The sequence below is a fragment of the Lepidochelys kempii genome, chromosome 9, assembly GCF_965140265.1.
Source record: "Lepidochelys kempii isolate rLepKem1 chromosome 9, rLepKem1.hap2, whole genome shotgun sequence".
Taxonomy (NCBI): Eukaryota; Metazoa; Chordata; order Testudines; family Cheloniidae; genus Lepidochelys; species Lepidochelys kempii.
Genome location: NC_133264.1, coordinates 81,239,553 through 81,261,988, shown reverse-complemented (window position 1 = coordinate 81,261,988; position 22,436 = coordinate 81,239,553). Strand labels below are relative to the sequence as shown.

The following is a 22,436-nucleotide window of genomic DNA, read 5'->3' as shown; positions in this document are numbered from 1 at the left end:
ACTGAGCAAATGAAAACATAAGGCTAACATAGGGGAACAGAGGCCTAACAGTGAAGCCTAGTAGATTGGAGTCATATCTCAAGTGAGGTGGAGAAGACCTATCAGTTGGGACATTTAAAACAGAACTGGGGACAAAGCACTGAAGGATATTCTGATGGAATGATCCTACATTGCTTGCAGGGAAGAGCTAACTGATCCAGTGAGTCCTCTCCATCTCATAATTTCTATGCTTAAGGTATTCAACAGGCATGGACAGACCTAGAAAATTGTACCAGGAGTAGAAGTATCCTGACCATGTTGTCATCTGCAGGATCCAAACTTTTACCCTATTTTTCTCTGAACAGATCTTTTCAGCTAGAATACCGTGCTCTCTGCTGAGTTATAGGGACTGCTCTGAAGTCAAATCTGCAATTACTTTGAAACGACCCATGTTTGTAGTGCCGTTATCATTGACGAAAGGTGGCAAATTGATACTTGAGAGACTGTAGTCTTCTGTTTTCCCTCTGTAGCAGCCCACACACAAGTGCAGTTCAAGCTTCCACAACACACTGCCCCTTGCCAGCGTGACTAGCAATTCAGCGGTGTGTCTAACGAATCCTCTGCTCCTCTGCCGAGACTGTGCATAAGCTGATTAATGACAAGGTATTGCAACGGATATACTTTGGATATACGTTGTACTTTGGATACTTTTCTTGAGGGAGTTGGATTGAACCCCCATTAATCACTGCAGAGAGGCCACCAAATGCCCTGCAGGGCTGAACAATTTCTGACCGGTGGGGCTGGCTTTGAACTCTCAATATAGAAGGCTTCATTGGCCCTTACATAATCCCTGGGCCACCCAGTCACTCTAGTCCAAGTGCCACAAGATTAACTAATAAATAGTTATAATAAAAGCAAGTTAACTAATTAATTTTAAAACCTTTCCACAAAAGAGATGACTGCAATCTCTAAGGCAAGTAACGAGAAGACACTGCTAAAAAAAAAAAAACGGACGGGAATAGTCCAATACATTCCATATGTTTAACTGTGTAATGTTCCTGCACTGATAAAAAAAAAGAAGAACCTATTTTAGAGGCAGCCAAGATGCATTCCACAGTCACACAACATGAGTGTTCTAAGACAGGCACAGGGTAGCTCGGCTTTTCCTTTAAGCTAGAGTAAGCTGGAGCCAGGAAAAATAAATAATTTTTTCTACCCTTTGTTTTCAGTTCCTTGGTCTCATCCCTCCCTCTTCTGGCTCTAGTTAACAATTCTTCTCTCTTTCACTCCTTAGCTACATGTGGGCGAGGATGAGGAGGAGAGAAAGGGGGTAGAAAAGTGATCAGCTGTCTAACGGTGGCAGCGTGGGGAAGGAGATGGCTAGAGGAAGATGAAATTAACAGGAATTTCACTAGAAGTCCTGCAAAGAATATATCAATTAGCTCCTTATTCAGTCACTCGGAGGGCAATGGTATCATACTTGTATTTCATTGTTAAAGTTGCTGTCTTAACTATCCCAGTCAGATCTTAGCATGTTCATTTAAAAGCTGATAAAGGAAGGTGTGAGGACTAACAATTAGATAAGGGGCCAGGGAGCGGACTGAGGACTTCTGGGCTCTTCTCTCAGCTCTATGAATGATTAGCTCTGTGTCCTTGGGCAAGTCATTTAATCTTTGCATGACTCAGTTTCCCTGTCAAATGAAGACAATATTTACCTACCTCACAGGCAAATTGGTTGGCTTACTGATTGTAAAGTGCTATGAGATCCTCAGGTGAAAGGTGCTGAATAAGCACAAAGTATTATTATCATGTATATAAACATGGAATGAAAAAAACCCTCACTGGTGAGTTATGCATCATGTGGTTGTTTTGCTTACATTTGAGGGCCCTTTCATATAAAATACTTTGTGCCAAATTGTACTGATGGCCACTCCCACCAGGGTCCGACAGTCATGCTTTGTTTGGAAAATGACTGAATGGTGCATCATTGCTTGAAAGGGCTGGCAGGCTATTGGCTCGTGGTGGTTCTGGGAAACCCACCAACTTAATTAGCAGCTGCCATTTGGAGCAAGGGAGCCAGTACTGCTTGCTCTAGACATGAACAATCACTGCAGGCACGATCATTGCATCTTTAGACCCACCTCTGCTGTGAGTAACCTAGACTGGGCCTGGCCCTAGTGCTGATGGGCAGGGGGCTGACTGTGCCTGGAGCATTCCTGTACCCCGGAGTACCCCAAGCAAACTAGCAGGTCCTGTGCTCTGCAGGAGTGGTGAGGCTGCTTTTGCCTCTCACCCTGGGATTCACAAACAAACAAACCCAAAGTGGGCAGGGCGGCCCTTGGCATGGCTCCTTGGAGCTCACCAGGCACTCTGGGAAGAAGGCTAAGCCCTTGAAAGGGATGGTGCAGCCCACCTATTGCCCTGTACACTGGAGAGCTCAGGGAGGAGTTGTGCCACTGTGTCCTGCCCTCTGCATAAGCCAGAGCCTACATGGCACAATCTGCTTTCTGGAATTTGGATGCCTTAACAGAAATCTGGGGTGTGACTGCTCACCTGGTCCTGTTAAACAGACAAACATGCTGCTGTTTTTGGAAGCTCATTTGAAATGTGCACACGTGTGGGGTGATATTTTTAAAATATCTTGTTAGCTGTTCACATATCTCCAGCTGACAAACTCTTCTGCAGCTCAATCCCTGTATTGTGCACCCCCAGGCACTATACTTCATTCCTCCAGGGCAGTTTAACTCTGATGTTTTCAGCTGGAGCTGCTTAACTTCCCCCTAGGTCCTCCTGAAATTCACCAGCCAGATAAAATCATAAGGCTCCCCACAAAAAACACCTCCAATCAGCCGCATGAACAGGGCAAACTGACTCATCAGATTCTGAATCACATATACACGTGTGGCAGAGAAAAGACCCACAGAAACAAGGATTGCATTATCTATGGACCCTGCTATTTTTTTTTTTTTACTATGACCTATTCGCCCAACTTCAGATCAATACAATCAGTTTTATAATGGGAAAGAGAATAAAGGAATATTATCCCAGCATCTTTCAACCTGAAGGGAAAATCTCAAAGCAATTTATGTCCTGTGAGATGCTTCACCTGGCACTAAAATGAAGCCAGTTCTGGCAGCGGCTTAACAGTTGAAGACAGGAAGTGAAGACTCCAGTGTCCAACCAAAACTGCAGGGAGAAATTAGTTGGCAGAACATAAATTGGCCAAATAGGAATTTGGCCAGGAAGTCTGAATTAATGCCCTGGTTATTGTGCATGCTGTGGTGTCCAGAATACCCTTAAGGCTGAAACTCACTCATGAGTCATCAGTCTTTGGGCAGGGAACTTCACAGAGGGAGAGCGATGAAATTCCCCTCCCGATCTGTGAAAAGGAATAATAACAACAGCCCTACATCCCACAAGGATAATGTAAGACTTCATTGATTTTTGTGTGCAAGGCACTCAGAGATCCTAGCAAGGCATTATTATGAGATGGTTGGACATCTCAACTGAAAAATGTCCCCTCCAGCAGCACAGATCCCCTAGCACCTTGCTGGGTCATTGGATCGCTACTGATGCAGGGAAAACTCAGGGCTAAAAGAAAATGCAGTAGAGCCTCAACCAAAGTTCAAAACTCAGTGCACTTGATAGAGAGCAAAATTCTGGTTTTAGGGCAGCAGCCCCAGGAATTTATGGGGGGTGGTTTCTGCATTTTCAGAAGGCAGGGCCCTAAAGTATTAGTGTCACTTTACAAACATGCGTCTCTGCAGTCCTTTGAGACCCTGAAATTGAAGGAGTCTAAGACAGAGTGTAGTGAAGAGCTGGAGACGAGGGAAAATTCACCCTCCCCTTTGCAGGACTTCATCTATGGCAGGACAGGCTCAAGTCACACAGGAAAAATAACCAATTTCAGCTAATCCCATATTCATAACACAGTCAATAAAAGCCAGGTTAACCCAGTCTCCAACATCTTTATTATTTCATCTGGCTAGTCAAATGCAGATGAATTACTTGCTAGGACATGGTGGGAATGGATTGGTACATTTCCTGTCTGTTTCATTTCTGGTGGGAATAACCACTGATAAAAACAAGGAAAAGTCTGAAGGCTACAAGATTTCATCAGTGTCTTTTAAAAATTATCTTCTATTATCCAAAGGCTCCACTTAACTCAACACAGATAGCCTTGGTCTTCAGAAAGGGGGTGGGTTGGATTGTCCACAATGTAAGCTGGCAGACAAGAGGGGTGAAATCTGAGATTCACATAACCTAACTTTATTAATAGGAATAAATCTTAATCAAGACACAGTTATTAGGAAAGACTAAAGAATGCCTTTATAAGCAGCGGGCCAGGGGGAGATGAAAACGAATGAACGAATCATAAATTGTAAAATTATATAATTTATAAATGTATCTTTTAATTAAAGTTTAATAATCAAATATTTAAATGTGTACGTACAAAGGGTATGTACTGAGAGTTTGGGAAAGCACAAAAACATAAATACTTCAGCAAGACTGCAATCTAGAAAAAGCAACAAAGGCCAGAAAAGGCTACTGCAAACGGGGATCAAACAACAGCTGCAAAGTTATTTTAAAAATCCCAAAGGAACAAAACAGTTTTGTTGCAGAGAGATTGCTTACAGGGAGAACGAGTCATATTTAGAAAAATAAACTTGGGTGGAGGAGCATGGATCTATGTATCCTTGGCTATGTCTACACTACTGCGGTAAGTCGGCCTACGCGACGCAACTCCAGCTACGTGAATAACGTAGCTGGAGTCAACGCACCTTAGGTTGAGTTACCGCAGGGTCTACACCCTGGGGGGTTGACGGGACAAAATCTCCCATTGACTTACCTTACTCTTCTCGTCGGGGGTAGAGTACAGAGCAATCTGCAGTCGATTTGGCAGGTCTTTACTAGACCAGCTAAATAGATTGCCAGTGGATCGATCTCGGAGCGTCAATCCCTTCCGTAGCATAGACCTGCCTCTTGTCTTCACTACCGTGCTAAATCAGCGCCGCTGTGATTGATGCAGCGATGTCGATTTAGTGCATCGGGTGAAGATGTACTACATTGACAGGTGTAGACACCGCGTTAAGTCGATGTAAGTTACATCGCTCAGAGGGCTGTTTTTTTCACATCCCTGAGCAATGTAACTTACATCGACTTAAGCCGTAGTGTAGACAAGGCCTTATTAAGGTACTTACATGATAGTACCTGAGCACCGCACAATCTACATGTATTTATCTTCGCAGCAGGAGGAAACTGCTATTATCCCAGTTTTACCGATGTGGAACTGATGCACAGAGACAATAAGTGATTTGCCCAAGTTTAGTTCCTTAACCACTGGCCCGTCCTGCTTCTGACTGTTTCAGGGGAAGAGATGGGGCCAAAGAGCCTTCTGCTTCTAGTTCACTGTTCTGAATTCTACTTAATGATGAGCCATGATTGATCAGAAGCTTACGGGAATTAAGGCAGTGGTCTCAGCCCATGGCTCCTGGGCGGATGTCATCATTAAGGAAGGCACCTTTGTCAATGGACTCAGGAAGGCAAGGACTGAATGAGTCACAGAAACCATATTGGACATGGTCTGTTCTGGCCAGGGCTGGGAGAAGAAATTTGCCCTGTGCTGTCCCTGCTATTCCTGTTCTGAGGAAGGCTTTGTGAGCTGCTTTGAGTTGGGCTTGTGGTACTCTTCTCCCCTGTCTGGTAGACTAATGTCCACTAAAGCTCTGCAAAATGATCAACTTTCACTTCATCCGTTGTCATCAGGAGGATTATTTTTTGTGATTTTGTTCACAAGACTTTGCAGTTTTGGGGAAGGGTAATTGTTGCAGGTTTGGGCAGAGAAGGCAGCCTGAGGCTGAAATTCCAGAAACAATTGGTCAGATATTTGCCCTTGGCCAAAACTTGCCAGGTTTGCACCTGAAAGTCTTTTTGGGGAGGGAGAATGGGAGGTGGGGTGAGGTTGGGTATTTGCCTTTTGTGTGGAAAACAAAACAAAATAAGAGTCATGTTTATGTTTTGTTGCAGTGTTTCAGGAATCCCAGCCCGATGCACAAAGCAGCAGCTGCTGCTGAAAGACTGGTGGAGGGGGGAATTTAAAACTGTTGCAGCAATTGCAAGACACCTTATTTGCGCCGTGGCTTTTAAAACTGATTTTCAAACACCCAGAAGGGTCTGTTTCATGATCACGCATGTGGGGAGTCTGATTCTCCTCTCACATCGGTTTCCCAGCGCCATTTGCTTCAATGGAGTTATTCCTGCATTACACTGGCATGAAGGGAGACGGAGATTGAGGCCCTTGTCTACACTGCCATTTACTTTGGTATAACTTACGTCACTCAGGTGTGCGAATAAGCTGCCCTCCTGAGCGACGTACGTTACACAGACCTAAGTGCCATGAGAGCCTCTCCTGCCGACATAGCTACTGCCACTCACAGAGGGGGTTTTATTATGCTGAGGGGAGAGAGCTCTCTTGCCGGCATAGAGTGTCTTCAGCAGGCTCGTTACAGTGGTGCACATGCAGTGCTTCTAGTGTAGACTAGCCCTGAGTTTATTAGCAAGAGCTCAGCAGACCTGACAAGGGTGGTGGCCTTGAGAACCACAAAAGCCAGGGACCTGAATGCTTTACAAAGGAAGAACCTTTGTGGGGACAAGCTGCTGTTATCTAAAGCAGTGGTTCTCAAAGCCGGTCCGTCGCTTGTTCAGGGACAGCCCCTGGTGGGCCGGACTGGTTTGTTCACCTGCCGCATCCGCAGGTTCGGCTGATCGCAGCTCCCACTGGCCATGGTTTGCTGCTCCAGGCCAATGGGGGCTGCGGGAAGGGCGGCCAGCACATCCCTTGGCCCGCGCCGCTTCCCGCAGCCCCCATTGGCCTGGAGCGGCGAACCGCAGCCAGTGGGAGCTGCGATCGGCCGAATCTGCGGACGTGGCAGGTAAACAAACCGGTCCAGCCCATCAGGGGCTTTCCCTGAACAAGTGGCGGGCCGGCTTTGAGAACCACTGATCTAAAGAGAAAGAGACTGTTGTCAGTTGCCAGAAGAGGATCTGAATTAAATAGCTTTTATTCTTCCCAAGAGGGGGTTTCCATGGTCTAATTTTCTATAAAATACAGCAGGCCAGGTTTGGAATGAGATCTCTGCCCTACTCATATGCCTCTTCCAGCAGCTGCTGAGATTCTTTACAAACAGCTGGGACTTTCTAGGTGGTTGCTTCTTCTCTACAGTTCTGAGACTAGAGGAGCAGCAAAAGACAGAGCCTATGTTAGGGTCCTGTGTTATCTAGACACATACAATCCTAAAGGCGAGGAAGCCACAGCAAGGAGACAGCTCCGGAATGAAATTGGAATTGTGCTTTTCTTCCCCTCACCCATATTTTCAGAGTTCTGCTTTAAATTACATTCAGCATTGAAAGTCTCCATGAGACAGACCAGATGGGAGAGGACTTGATTCTCCAGGGTGCTGATCTCTCTGGACCCAGTCCAGGGAAGCACTGAAGCACATGCTTATCTGTAAGCATGTGAGTAGTCACATAAAGTTAACCATGTGTTTAAGTGCTTTGCTGGGTCAGCATCAGAAAACGAAGCCTCTTGCAGGATCGAGTCCCAACACACCTGATGCATCTCCACACCTACCGCTGAACAAACAGAACTGTGACACTGCCTGGAGACCCATAAATATCCATAAATATATCATAACTAAGGGTAAAACTTGTCAGTGCCACACCACAGCCTCTTCTCCAGCGCAGTCAGCAGTCTACAGCTGTGGCGCGGAACATCTGAGGCAATCACCCTGGACTGGGATGTTCACGCATAAAAGGTGCCACCTCGTTTTTTGAAATGTTCCAGTTTGCGGTATTTAGACCCAAACCCAGGTGGAGCTTTGGGAAGTATCCTGTCTTCTGGAGCTCCCAAGCACACACAGGGAACATGCCCGCTGTGCCACCTCTGAAGGTGTGCAGCATGCAGGTCCTGGGCAGCCAGCTTTGCTGGCCAGTGCAGACAGACAGGTGTTTATGGTCTTACCTCCTTCCACCTGTTGTGGAGTCACTGGTGCCCCAAAGGGTTAGCAAACAACCACAACTCCAGTGGGAGCTGCAGGTGCTCAGAATCTCTGAAAACCTGACCCAAGTTATCTTGAAGTGGGCACCCTCAAAATGGGTGCTTCGAAACTTAGAGGGCACTCAGGAAAATGTAGATGTCGAGGTTATTGTTATGGGGATATTAATGCTTCCATCCTTCACAGGTGTACTGTGAGCATGTTGGTGAAGCGCATTCCAGACCCAACGTGCTTTGTAAGTGAGAAGTATTTTGAGGAGCTTAGAGCTGAGTGCTATTCACAGGCCCCCTCTTGGGCAGAGCAGTCCGTACACTTTCTCAAGAGTGAGTGAGACTGGAAGGTTTTTGACCCACATGTTTTTGGAGAGTTTTAACCAGGACAAGTGACATCACTGCCAGAGACCAACATTCCTAAACAGCAGAGATTTGAAAATAATCTAATGGCTGTGGAATTTAAAGCATGTTAGCAGTTAGCGGGAAAGCAGTGCTTGAGAAACTCAGGGAGAGATATTCTGTGTGAGTGCAGCAGCTCCTCCAAGAAACCCAGGATTATTCCAGGACATACCTTTTTTTTATCTCCATGCATTATGTATTTCTCCTCAATGCTCTCGATTTTGTTGCCTGTCCACATGTCTGCCTCACTGATGTTTTTCTGAACAATTCTTTTTCCACGGTGTCTGCAGCTGGAGGTGGAAAAGGGAGGATGCAATTGAAAAATACACCCATACTGTACATGGTCTATGTAGGAAGCATTCGAACAGAGGTGGTCTCTATCTGTACAGTGCCCCTGGACTTCTTGAAAGCTACTGATGATAACAAACTGATGGAGTTTTCTGTCTCCTTGTGGAAATGACCATCACTACATCTCAAACTCATTTTGGGGGCATGTTGAAATTTGGTTTAAACTTTGATCCAGTTAAATCATTTTCTGATGTGGCTTAAACCAGCCAGAACATGTGTCTAAACTATGAACTCTAGATTAGAATACAGGAAGAACAATGTGTTTGTAACAAACAACATTCATAGGTTAGAACATGGGCTGGTCCCATTCACAATGACTGGTCAAACTGTGTTAGAGACCAGGTTAGTGTCAACATGGTTTTTAAACTGCATCTAAAGACTAGGGCAGGAGTGTTTATAGTGAGATATTCCACAGTTAAGAGGCACAAATATCAGCATTCTGCCACCATTGAAAATCCCCCAATTCTTTAAGAACTGCAAGTGATGTTTCTGCAAACTGAGGCCTTCAGACTACTGGACACTCCAGAACTCATGTGTGAGAATCTATCTAGGGTATTTATTCAGCCCTGTTTATCACTACAACAATGCTGTGATATAGGGCATTTCTACAATCCTCCTTTTATAGATAGGGAACAGAGGCACCAAGAAGCTAAGTGACCAGCCTAAGGTCATATAAGAAGTCTGTGGTGGAGCAGGGAACTAAACCAACGTGTCCCCGGCTAGTGCAGCCTCCATAAGAAACTCCACTACACTCCCCAGGAAACAGCTAAAGACAGAAATATGGGGTAATTAAATCAAATCACTAAATTGTGATTTGCAAAACAGGAAATACACCTGCAGATCATTATAGTCATAGCTCATTAAAGATATCAGACACTTCCTGTATATTCTGAAATTCAGAACCCCACTCATTCAAACAGTGGGAAGTGAATGATGGCTTTTAATGTCCCTGCTTAGAGAAGCCAAGTAGGACAAATGCAGGGAAAGGGATTGGAATGGGTGCGTACTAAGACAACAGAGGAAAAAAAAGTAGAGGTTCCATTCATAATAATAATGCATATTGAAAATTAATTCAATGTTTGCATACATTCAAAAAGGGCTCATGTCATTCTGGGGTGTATAAACAGGAATGTTGTATGTAACACACTGGAGGTATTTGTCCCGTGCTCCTCGACACTGGTGAGGCCTCAGCTGGAGTGTTGTAACCAATTCTGGATGACATGCTTTTGGAAAGATTTGGACAAATTGGAAAGAGTCCAGAGAAGAGCAACAAAAGTGATAAAAGCTTTGGAAAACCTGCCGTAGGAGGAAAGGTTAAAATACCTGGGCATGTTTAGACCTGAGAAAAGCACATTAAAGGTGACCTGATAACAGACTTCAGATATGTTAAGGGATGTTATAAAGAAGACAGTGAATCAATTGTCTCTATGTCCACTGAAGGTAGGAAAAGAAATAATGGTCTTAATCTGTAGCAAGGAAGATTTAGATGAGATGTTAGGAAAATCTTTCTAACGAGGGTAGTTAAGACCTGGAATAGGCTTCCAAAGGAGGCTGTGGAAGCCACATCTTTGCAGGTTTTTAAGAACAGGTTGGACAAACACCTGTCAGGGATGGCTTAGGTTTATTTGGTTCTGCCTCACTGCAGGGGGCTGGACTAGACGACCTCTCGAGGTCTCTTCCGGCTCTACATTGCTATGATTGAAATATATTAGACAAATACAGAGTAGGACGTGCTTCTTATTAATTCTGAAGTTTCATCACAGATGGCACTCTTCAGAGGGCTTCCTGGCTCAGGGGACTAGAATCTGTGCTGGGCTAGGGATCTTTTCATTTCATGGTTGCCAGTTGAAATTCAGCCTAGGATGGGAGTGAATGGAATTGTTACCATGTGATTGATGGCTGGGCAGTGAATTCAGTTCAGATCCTAAAAGACAGGTGTTTACATCACAAAGTCAACATACATGACAGAAGTCTGCCCCCTTGTTAGCAGTTTCAGCAGAGATGCCAAGGTTTGGATGACCAGGGAGTCTGAACTTCTCCCCTCAGTCTTAGAGGCCATTGCACCAGAACAGGCTTATAGAAGGTAAAACTTGTGCAAAATAAATGTGACCTGATTTTCAGAGGTGCAGCACACCCATAAACCCTATTGATTTGCTTAGGAGTTGTGGGTGCTGCAGTTGTGACAATCAGGCTCCCAATACAGAAGACCTCCTCTGTAAGGTGCACATTGGAGCAGGAGTGTTTTTGCCAGGAGATCACAAGACGCACTTTGGATCAATAAATCTGTACTAACGTTGGTGTCTCCATCCAGCACAGTCTGATATGAAGGTGCCTTGTGTGGCTTCCTACAAGTAACAGTTCCCTCATAAGTCTGCATAAGGCAGGAACTCAAAGGAAACAAGTCAAATCACAGCTAGACTTGGAGTGAACAATGACCACTCATTGGGACTCCAGCTACAGCAGTGAGAGAGAGAAGGAGAGGAAATGAGACAACAGCAGGAAATGAGGGAGGGTGGGGTGTGTGTCATTTCCCACAGGAATCCTCCTACAGTTTCTGCTGAGGAGAGATAAGATTGCCTCCGAGGCCAGCAGAGGTAGACGCCACTCTGCAATTGTATTTAACTTGATAACATCAGGGACTGAATAGCTCGGGGAGTTGGGACTGGGGTTATGCCTGGCCTTTTGCTTCCAGGTTACTGGTTCTAATTTGGACCAGGTTGGCAGCAGTGCCCCACAGTGACTCGCACACAGTGCCTGCTGTTGGTGGTGTGTCAGCAAACTCAAATGCAGGGAAATGTTGTGCTTTGAGTGTGGAGTCTCGCAATCCCATCCGAGATGCAGGGCTTGGAGGAGATCGCAGGTGAGCTAGTGACACTTCCATCAGGGTGTGTGATACATTACCCTGTGGTATTCCCTCTCTAGTCTCACCGAAACCCTTGTTAAACACCTTCAGTGGTGGTGCCTTCAATACCCTCCACGCAAGCCAAGTGCAATATCTATCTGCTCTTACAAAGGTCTGCCAATTCCCAGCTGTTGTTTTATTCCTGGACGGACAGTATATTTGCTGGCCGAAAGCTAAACCAATTACCAGGCTACCCTTCACGTTCTTACGTGGGTGAACACAGGACTGCTGCTGATGCTTGAATCGTAGGATCCTGGTGGCTGCTGTCCCAAGTAACCCCACAGGTAATTTCCCTTTGGTAGCAGCTGCACTAAAGTGGCCTTGTCTGGGAGATGCTCCTAGCGACCTGTCCACGTCCAGTGGCCTGTCACCAGACATGTCCTTGAAAAAGAGCTGAAACTGCAGCCAGCGTTACAAACATTTTCCACTGCTGCTTTTCAGACGACAGCAGAAAAAAAGGAGCTACACAGCACATTTCGCTCCTTATTCCCACATCTGCCTGTATCACTGAGGTGGAAAACCTGACTCCAGGCTTCTCACTGCAGAAAAGGGTTAAAGTGCAACTGGAGTTGTTACGTTTGGCTCCTGTATTTCCCTTTGGTGCTCACGAGGGGAAGCACTCGCCATTCAGATCTGAGCCCAGGGGTCTCCCCATGGGCTACTTAGCTAATATCTCAACAGGAACAAAGGAAACATCTATTTGTCTAAAGAATCCTCCTGAAGCATCTTGTGTTTAACTCGCTTAGTTTCTGTTTGCTGGATTCTGACCTGCCGGCTTTCTCCTGCTTCTGCAGACTCTCGGGCTGCCTCCAGTCCTTTATCAAACAGATGTTCACAGTAAGGCCCTCCGCCATTTGCTGCACCTTGCAGTAGCGTGACATATACAGGTTGATGTGGGTGGATGACGATGCAAAGTGCACTGAAGAAGATGGCTCCCGAGGTTCAGGTTAGACACAATTAACTCCTCTGTGAAACTGAACCTAAATCTTTGAAACATTTGTCCATCAATGATCCCTGAAGGGATAGAAAGTGGGGTCTTTTCTCTGTGATTGCTGGATTTCTACACTTAAAAAGAATACACTTTTCCTTCAGATCTGCCCTTGCTGGTCGCTCACACAAATCTGCCATTCCCCTCTCAACCAACCATATATTTGGCATCCAAGGATTCACAGGAAAAAACTCCAGCTAAGTCAAAGGGGCATTGTCAGGTTAAAGAGAATCTGGTCCAATTCTGTTACACTAAGGTGACCTATCACCATTCTGACAGTAAAAGAGGCCATAAAATGGGTGTAATTTACAGCCCGAGCAGTGTAAAATGGCCTTACTGTAACTGAGACCAAAACATCTATTAAACAAGCACAGTGGAGATCAGACCCAATGATCATAATGATCCCTTTTGGCCCTAAAAATCTACAAATCTTGTGCTTTCGGGCTTCACACTCTGCAGGGGAATGGTTATTTGTTTTAAAAGCAGCTGTTTCCACTGGAATTTAAAGACTTGTCAACTTCTCCATTGGTCATAGAATCATAGAATCATAGAATATCAGGATTGGAAGGGACCTCAGGAGGTCATCTAGTCTAACCCCCTGCTCAAAGCAGGACCAATCCCCAACTAAATCAGCCCAGCCAGGGCTTTGTCAAGCCTGACCTTAAAAATATCTAAGGAAGGAGATTCCACCACCTCCCTAGGTAACGCATTCCAGTGTTTCACCACCCTCCTAGTGAAAAAGTTTTTCCTAATATCCAACCTAAACCTCCCCCACTGCAATTTGAGACCATGACTCCTTGTTCTGTCATCTGCTACCACTGAGAACAGTCTAGATCCATCCTCTTTGATACCCCCTTTCAGGTAGTTGAAAGCAGCTATCAAATCCCCCCTCATTCTTCTCTTCTGCAGACTAAACAATCCCAGTTCCCTCAGCCTCTTCTCATAAGTCATGTGTTCTAGTCCCCTAATCATTTTTGTTGCCCTCCGCTGGATGCTTTCCAATTTTTCCACATCCTTCTTGTAGTGTGTGGTCATAGGTATTTGTAGAAGTTTTTTTGTACAAAACATAAATTTGGAGTAAAATGTGAATTGTCAGTGACCTTTCAAGGCAATTAGTCATGTCTGCCTTAATTAAAGAAAACAAGATGCATGATTCTTGCCCCGCATTGTAATATTCTCTCTCCTGGAAGTGGTAAGGGGGTTATATGGCCGTCCCCTTCCAGATCATTAATGTGAATCCAGTTTGGTTTCATAGTAACCATCTGCTCTTTGGTGATCTGTGTGAAATGAGTTGTTTGGTCTCAGAACAGTTCATAGTGGACACAGAGCCCAGCTTGGCCCTGTTGCCAGTTGAGTGAATGTCTAAACTCCCATTTGCTTTAATAGTTCAAGATCAGGCATTTTGGCCACCCCTCTCAGCTGAGGGGCTAAGGATTGAATAGACCTAATGAAGTGGATCTCTCCAGGGCAGCGTTCAGAAAAATGAGCAGGGCTATAGGGGGGAGCCTGCACTGTGGTTGTCCATGCTGTGGACAGATGACTTCAAGCTCCAAGAGCTTTCTGTTGGCCTGGACTTGCCCTTTGAAAAGTATAAAGAAGGGGCACTGGTCCTATACCCAGACATTAAAGTCTTCCATGTCACAGATGCCCAAGCATATTGGCAAGAGGATTTCTCAGAAAAAGAAACAAATGATATGTAACCAGCTCACCCTGAGAAGAGAGCCCCAGGAGTATGCACTTACAGCGTGTCTGCAGGGGCGCATGGCTCCCATTCCCACATGATCTTGGGGTCTGGAGTTCCGCTCGCAGTGCACTGAAGGGTTTGTGTGCTTCCAAGATTCACTTGTGCGACCTTGTCAAAGTCTGTCTCCTTTTCATAGATTTTGGGCCTCTCTAAAAAAAACAAAACCAAAACCCCATAAAGTGAGGTGACAAATATTGCCCATCCATAAAGCTGGAGCAGTGTCGTTCCCTGGGCGGGCCTGGTTTTCAGAGGAGTGTATGTGGCTGTAGCCAGTGAGGAATGGTAAAGAAACGAGCTAGGTGCATGGTGACCAATGATACCAAAAAGGTTCCCACATAAAAGGTGTACAGTCACTAGCCTGAATGTTTTGTGAGGTTTTACAAAACATATAAACTCCACCACATGAATCCTAGCCGCCTTCAAATGCCATGAACGTTAGACGTCTCCTGGATAAAGCTACACAATGAAATTCCCATTGACTTCAATAGGCACGGGATTAAGATGTTACAGGGTGGTTCCTTACCCTTTAGGCAACATCTGATGTTCTCTCCTAGTTCTTATACCCTGCTGCCCAGACTTCCAGTGTTAGTGGCTTAAGAGAATCTTATCAAACAGCTGGTGGTTTGGAACAGGGTTATCATTGTTCATGAACTCCCCAGAGTAGGGGTGGGCAAACTTTTTGGCTTGAGGGCCACATTGGGGAATAGAAATTGTATGGAGGGCCATGAATGCTCACAAAATTGGGGTTGGGGTGTGGGAGGTGGTGTGGGCTCTGGGGTGGGGCTGGGGATGAGGAGTTTGGGGGGTAGGAGGGTGCTCTGGGCTGGGACCGAGGGGTTTGGAGGGCGGGAGGGGGATCAGGGCTGGGACAGGGGTGCGGGAAGAGGTTCAGGTTCTGGCTGGGGGTGCGGGTTCTGGGGTGGGGCTGGGGGTGCGGGTTCTGGGGTGGGGCTGGGGGTGCGGGTTCTGGGGTGGGGCTGGGGATGAGAGTTTTGGTGTGCAGGAGGGTGCTCTGGGCTGGGATCAAGGGGTTTAGAGAGCGGGGGGGATCAGGGCTGGGGCAGGGGGCTGGGATGTTGGGAGAGGCTTGGGGGTGCAGCCCCGACCCTGCGCCCTGGCTGGATGCAGCCCATGGGCTGTAGTTTGCCCACCCCTGCCCCAGAGTCTTTGTAACAAAGTCTTTTTGATTTGGACACCTTGACTTCCTCCTTCATTACCTTGTACCACGCACAGGATACAAGGGAGAGGGAAGAATAGTAGGGATTGCAAAGTGCATGGTGCTCAGGGGGCAGAAGGCAGCTATAAAGGGGTGTGAAAAAATTCTCCCCACTAGCAAAAGCATTAAATGAAGCCATTTGGGTTTGGAAAAATAGAAAAATATTTCTTAGTTGCTTTTCAAATGTTTTTAAAGAAAAAATGGATTCTTTTGTAGGCAGAAAATTGTCATTTTGCTACTGTGTTCCCTCAGAATATGATAAATTCCTATTTGGAGCCAAGTTGAGAACAAATCCTGATGTTGAGATTTTGGTGTAGTGTTGAGACTCCTGGAATTCTCAGAAACATCTCTCAATCCACATACAGGGTCTCAACAATTTAAGCAGCAGTAAGAGCAAAAAAATTGATCATTCCAATATGCAAGACATTTCCACCACAATCTTGGAAACAAGACTTTGGGTTATACTTAGTGTGGAGTGAACACTAAAATACTTGGATAAGCATCCAAAATTTTGGCAGCTTATTTGAACTTTAATAAAGACTCTTGCATCTGCAACACTGAGATCCTCTTTTGCAAACTTGACGTGAATAATCTGTAGTCAAGTGAACTGCCCCATTGAAATCAATGGATGACAGGTGCTTATACTGCACTCATCACTGTAGTATGTGAAGAATGAGCAAGACATTGTCACACGAAATCAACAGGACTGCTGGCATGACTAAGTATTATTTGTGTGTGTAAAGGGTGCAAAATCAGAACTTTAGGCTGGAAATCTCATAAGATCAGGCTCGGTGAGACACTTCTAGTACCTATGGTTGCCAATGGGGAAGGGATACTTTGTGTCTTCTATTTCTGGCTCCCGCAGAAACATGCTAAATGAAAAATGGTGGCATAACCCCCCCAAAAGTGAACTGACCTTTTTCTAACCTCAGAAAGGTTTGGGGTAAAAATGTGGCCTCTTTCTTTATGCAGACTGCTCTGCCCATCCCTAGTCATATCTCTTTGTCCGCTTCTCATAACAGGAAATCATACAGATTTATTCGTCTGGGTCCTTCTTTGGAACCCCTCTGAGTAGCTGACTGTGGCTGCTTTAAACTGAGGGCTTTTGACAAGTTGGGAAGTGTACAATAGATTAGATTTCTGGTTTTTTGGGTTGACTTCTTTTTTCTCCTCCCAAGGAGGCCCAAGATATGCAAATATGAGCTATTGCCTAACTCATCGGTCTTGGACCCCTGCCCTCTGTTTTTGTCTCTCAGCCCTCTTCTCTGACTAGGGACTGACCAGCTTTGCTTTTCAGCTCTGATCCCATGTCTCTGTGGGATCCTCATTTTCCATTTCTCATGGCTGCCAGGTCAGACTAGGAAAGGTCTTCTGACCCCATCCCTGCCTGCAATTCTATCAGCCTTCCCCCTTAACAAGTTTTGAGGGAGAGTTGTTGACTGTAGAGGGCTCAACAACATCCTAGCTTCCATGCCATAATGAGACATTAGTTGGAATAAATAACCTTAATTAGTGTTTCACTTTAGAAATGATTAACCTTCTGGTATTAAGATATCTATCGCATAAGTTTCAGTTTTTTCTCTTTCTCCCCTTAAGTGGCCCTAATACTAGTAGCACACACCACGCCACAAATCCACTTTCCACCCCTTCTTTCTCCCAGTAGAATGATGAAGTCGGGGTTATCTTGTGGTTAAGGCACATGACTGGGAGTCAGCAGGCCTTGGTCTTACTCCTGACTGTGCCACCAACCCACTGGGTGATGCTGGATAAGCTACTTCAGTTCTCTGTGCCTCAGTTTCCCCATCTGTAAAATGGAGGGAATAAAACCTACTATTATAAAGATTAACTTGTTAATGTTAGTAACCTGCTTTGAGATTCTTGGATGTAAGATGTTATTCCTAAGGGAAGAGTGTTACTGATCTGTGTTCTGCAGAGAAAGGCTACTTTTAATTGGTTTCAGAGTAACAGCCATGTTAGTCTGTATTCGCAAAAAGAAAAGGAGTACTTGTGGCACCTTAGAGACTAACCAATTTATTTGAGCATGAGCTTTCGTGAGCTACAGCTCACTTCATCGGATGCATGCCGTGGAAACTGTAGCAGACTTTATATATACACAGACAATATGAAAAAATACCTCCTCCCACCCCACTGTCCAGCTGGTAATAGCTTATCTAAAGTGATCAGGTGGGCCATTTCCAGCACAAATCCAGGTTTTCTCACCCTCCACCCCCCCACACAAATTCACTCTCCTGCTGGTGATAGCCCATCCAAAGTGACAACTCTTTACACAATGTGCATGATAATAAAGTTGGGCCATTTCCTGCACAAATCCAGGTTCTCTCACCCCCTCCCCCCCCCTCCCAAAAACCACACACACAAACTCACTATCCTGCTGGTAATAGCTCATTTAATTGGTGTCTCTTTTCCCACCACTGAATCATTCCCAATCATAAACACCATCAAAAACCCCTTTTATCTGGTGCAATGGACAAGAGTCCATTTTCTATGCTCTCAGAATATTTTTCTGTTGGTTCTCAAATCTTTCATTCCACTCGTCTGCAAAGAACTTGTACATGTGTTTTTTACCAAAGAAAGAGCATTAAGGTTAATATGGAAGAGTGCAAAAATATTGTGTTTTCTTGGGTGTGAGCTCTGAGTTTTGCACACGGACTATATGTATATGTGTGTGTGTGAGAGAGAGAGAGAGTGTGTGTGCATGCATGTGAGAGGGACAGAGAGAAAGTATTCTTGGGTGTGTAGGGGGTTGGGTAATACCCTTCAGTATTAACAGAATTGTCTGTACTCTTGGTGAAATGATGAACATATTGGATGTCATTTAAATTATCTTTCCCAACAAGAAATGGCAATTTTTGTACTTGATCTAATTAAAATAATGATTTACCGGAGCGTCAAATTAATTCCTAATCCCACAATTACTTTACTGCATGGTGCTATTAAATATTACTTGAAACCTAAAATGAGTTGAAATGATTCATCAAATGCCATAATTATTTATGAGACTTAAGCAATTATTACTTAAAACTAAAGGGGTTTGCTGAAAAAACCTCCGGTCATTTTTCCCCCTCACAGTGCCACATAACTCAATTATAGCAGAGCTCGTGATTAATTATGGGAATGGCAATTTAAAAATGAAAAGTTTTTAAAAAAGCCTGGTTTTTTGTTTTGTTTTTCACAGTGAGCTGAACATTCTTTCTTCAAATGAGAGGTTGTGGTTTGTGGTTCTAGTAGGAGAATGGGAGTCAGAACTTCTGGCTTCTAGTCCTTAGCTCCACTACTAGGTGACTTTGGACTAGTCACGTCACCTCTCCGAGTCAGAGGTATCCATGCCTGAAGATGAATCTGATTCCCATTGAAATCAGTGGGAGTCAAACACTTCCGAATATTGCTAGACTGCCCGGTGGGCTGCACTGGTTCTTGGAATTTCCACAGCATTATGTGCTACAGGCCTGACCTCAGCCCCAGCCCCAGCATGCTCCCTACACCAAGGTTCGGAGGAGTTCCTCGGAGGACAGTCTCCAGCTGTCTACATCTGCTGGAGGAATTTTCCTCTGGCTGGATCTGGAGCATCTTTGTGCTGCTCCAGCCCTTTTATCCGGTGCAAAGGAGCCAGAATGGGAGTGTGAATCTCACCCACTCTGTTCATGGACCTAATATAATGCCCATTGAAATCAACAGGAGTGTTTCCATTCACTTTTAGGGCACAGGGTCAGATCCTCTTTGCAGAAATTCCCCCATCAGGGAATTGCTAAAATCTCCATCAGTGGCAGCAATCCTGGGAGGCCTAGTGTTGATAAGGCTTCTGCAGCCACTGGAGTTTGTCATCTAGTCCTGCTTGGAACAGGGTTAGATAAATGAGCATTAAAAACATTGGTGGGTGCAAGAGCCTTAACTGCCCTAGGACTCCTAATGTTAGCAATGGTGGGGATTTTTTTTTTTACCAACCCTCCTCGTGTAGACACAGCCAATGTGTTTCTCTGATAACTCCTGCCCCCCCAACACACTTCCAGAATGGGAGCTCCTTGTACCTTTGTTCATTTGTATGCGTGAAGCACATGTGGGAATCCATTTTTAACAACTGCCAGAATCCAAATATATTTCTGGTCACACTTTAAATTACACATCTCAAATACAGATTTAATAAGACAGGTCTGTGCGTGTTTTTTTTTTTTTTTTAAATATTAAACAAAATCTGGTGTGAATTTAGAGCATATGAAAGTGATAGACCAGCAACACTGAAGAGCTCATCAGGTCTGCAAGCTTCCTCTGCATGGAGCTTGGCAATGCACCTCAGCCTAGATCTGCAACAGCCCTCCACTATTGTAGATCTGAATCCTGTCCATTCATCCTACAACTGTGCCAAAAGCACCTTGTTTCTGACCCACAGCAGCCTCTGCTATGCCAGTTCTGGGCTCTCCCAAACAGTTCAACCAATGCACCTTGATCCTGACCACCAGCAGCCTCCACTGTACCAGTCCTGGGCATCCTCAAACAACTCTGCCAATGCACCTCAGTCTTGATGTGCAGCAGTCGCTCCTACACCAGTCCTGAACCCTTGGGGGTGATATTTCTAAGTACACCTCCTGCAGCACCTCCTGCTGTCCTACACCTTGACCCTACAGCTCCACAGAGATCTGTCACTGCACCTCGGTCCTCTTGATCTGCTCTGTTGGCCACCCTTCCTCCTGAGCTGAGTTTTCTCAATTTAATCAGAAATCAAACCTTAAATGTTTCCTGTTGTGTGGCCACATTTCAAACGCACAATGTTCCAGTAGATTTATAATTCATTGAGGTGGGTTTTTCTCTTCTCTAGTTTAAACTGTATTTCTAGCTCCTCTTTGCTGAGGGTGTAATTGGTGGTGTGGGAGCTGACCTGAATAACTAAAGACTTCCCTGCTGCTGCACTGTGAAGAGCAATCAAAAGCAGTTGCACTTACTGTAAATTTCAAAAAGAAAAGGAGGACTTGTGGCACCTTAGAGACTAACCAATTTATTTGAGCATGAGCTTTCGTGAGCTACAGCTCACTTCATCAGATGTTTACCGTGGAAACTGCAGCAGACTTTATATACACACAGAAATCATGAAATATATATTTCTGTGTGTATATAAAGTCTGCTGCAGTTTCCACGGTAAACATCTGATGAAGTGAGCTGTAGCTCACGAAAGCTCATGCTCAAATAAATTGGTTAGTCTCTAAGGTGCCACAAGTCCTCCTTTTCTTTTTGCGAATACAGACTAACAGGGCTGTTCCTCTGAAACCTGTAAATTTCAAATTGATCTGAGTGATGTAAATTTCACCTTCCTTTCCAGTGCTGCATTTAGGCTGTAAGCAATAGAGAGGTCAATAATTTGTAGACAGGTTGGGCCACTGACCCCAATCATTCCCCACTCAGTGAAAGAGACTGTATCTTTATTTTATGCCAGGAGTCATTGTATGGACTAAGAGTGTTGCTGTGGGGTCACAAGCTCCTCCTGCCACCTGAGAAACCCGCACATGCTGCCTGCTAAGTTTGAGGAGGCGGTAATGGAGAGTTTCCCTTGTAGAGCAGAATGTTCCAGTGACCTCTGCTTTGCTCTAGTTTCAAGGACCTGTGACTGAAATGATCCTCAAACCCTTGCCCCACCTGTGACTGAACTGAGATCTAAACTCCGTACACACTAGGCACTGTTGTTGATTGATTTTACTCATTAATCACGTAGGACTGATTCAACAAAGCACTTAGGCACATGCTTGAGTCTAGGTTTGAACAGGTGATCTAGATATATATTCATTATATATTTATCCTCATTTTCTTTCCAAAGAAGAAACTTGCACAAGCGCACAGAGAGAGAGGGAGAGAGGAAAAATCAAAAACATTTTGGGCCACATTCCATTCAAGGTTTTCAAAACACTTTCTGAACATGGAGGCCCTGCAAGCCACCTCTGAAGTAGATAAATATTATTATCCCCAGTCTACATCTGGGGAAACAGAGCTGGAGAGACTTGCCCAAAGTCACACAAAAAACACATGACAGTTACACAGCCATGAATAGAACCCAGGAGCGCTGATTATCAGGCTCCCACCCTGATGTCTAGAGCACACTCCCTCGTGTTTCTCTGGAACATGTTGGTTTGGAAAGGCAGGGCTGGTAACTGGAATATAAATTCATCAATTTTCTTATACTGTATAGCCAAAGATTTAAAAAGTTGTAGGGAGTTTTAACCCTCCAAGGACCATCCTGTGCTAAAATCACAAACAACTTTTTGGCTTTTTTTTGTCTTTTAAGACAACTTTTGGACTAATTTTCTCTCTCTTAATTCTCTAATAAGGAGAATGACTCTCTCTCTCCCCAGCTCCACCCCATAACAGCTCTGCTTTCCGCCTTTGATTGACTCAGCCAAATTTCTGGAAATTGAGTTTTTTCTTGTTTCCTTTTTTTTGCTAAGCAGAGTTCAAAAGCAATGTGCTCAACACTGATCCGCTTAATTGTTCCCAGAACGTGCAATTTTAGCTCTCTAGTTTTTCAAGGATTGGCACTGCCTGTTAGCCTGCTTTTCTAAAGGAAAAGGCACAAGTTAATCTACCTGCAGTGTTGGCTAGGGGCATGGGGGGCAACATGTAAACAACATGCTGCTGCCCCCACCTCCCTGCTGTTAGACTTGGAGAGACACTGCTTCAATAAAAAGCCGGGAGGAATGCTTAGGATATTTTGGCAAAACTCAACCAGTCCCCAGTTCCCTCTTCCTAAAATTGCTTTGGCTACTTCCAATGAAATGTGCTCCCAGGAGAGCACAGAGGACTAAGTGGAAGGCT

The 22,436-nt window shown here is 44.9% G+C and overlaps 1 protein-coding gene across 2 annotated transcripts in view; it reads right to left on the bottom strand.

Moving 5' to 3' along the window:
• Nucleotides 1-22,436, bottom strand: part of LOC140917713 (vascular endothelial growth factor receptor kdr-like) — a 182,650-nt gene that overhangs the window by 62,485 nt on the left and 97,729 nt on the right. For both annotated transcript variants that reach the window (XM_073361074.1, XM_073361075.1), the window contains exons 10-11: nt 14,406-14,556; nt 8,598-8,715 (exon numbers count right to left, since the gene is read on the bottom strand). In XM_073361074.1, the coding sequence (XP_073217175.1) occupies nt 8,598-8,715; nt 14,406-14,556 (269 nt within the window). The remainder of the gene's footprint in view (nt 1-8,597; nt 8,716-14,405; nt 14,557-22,436) is intronic.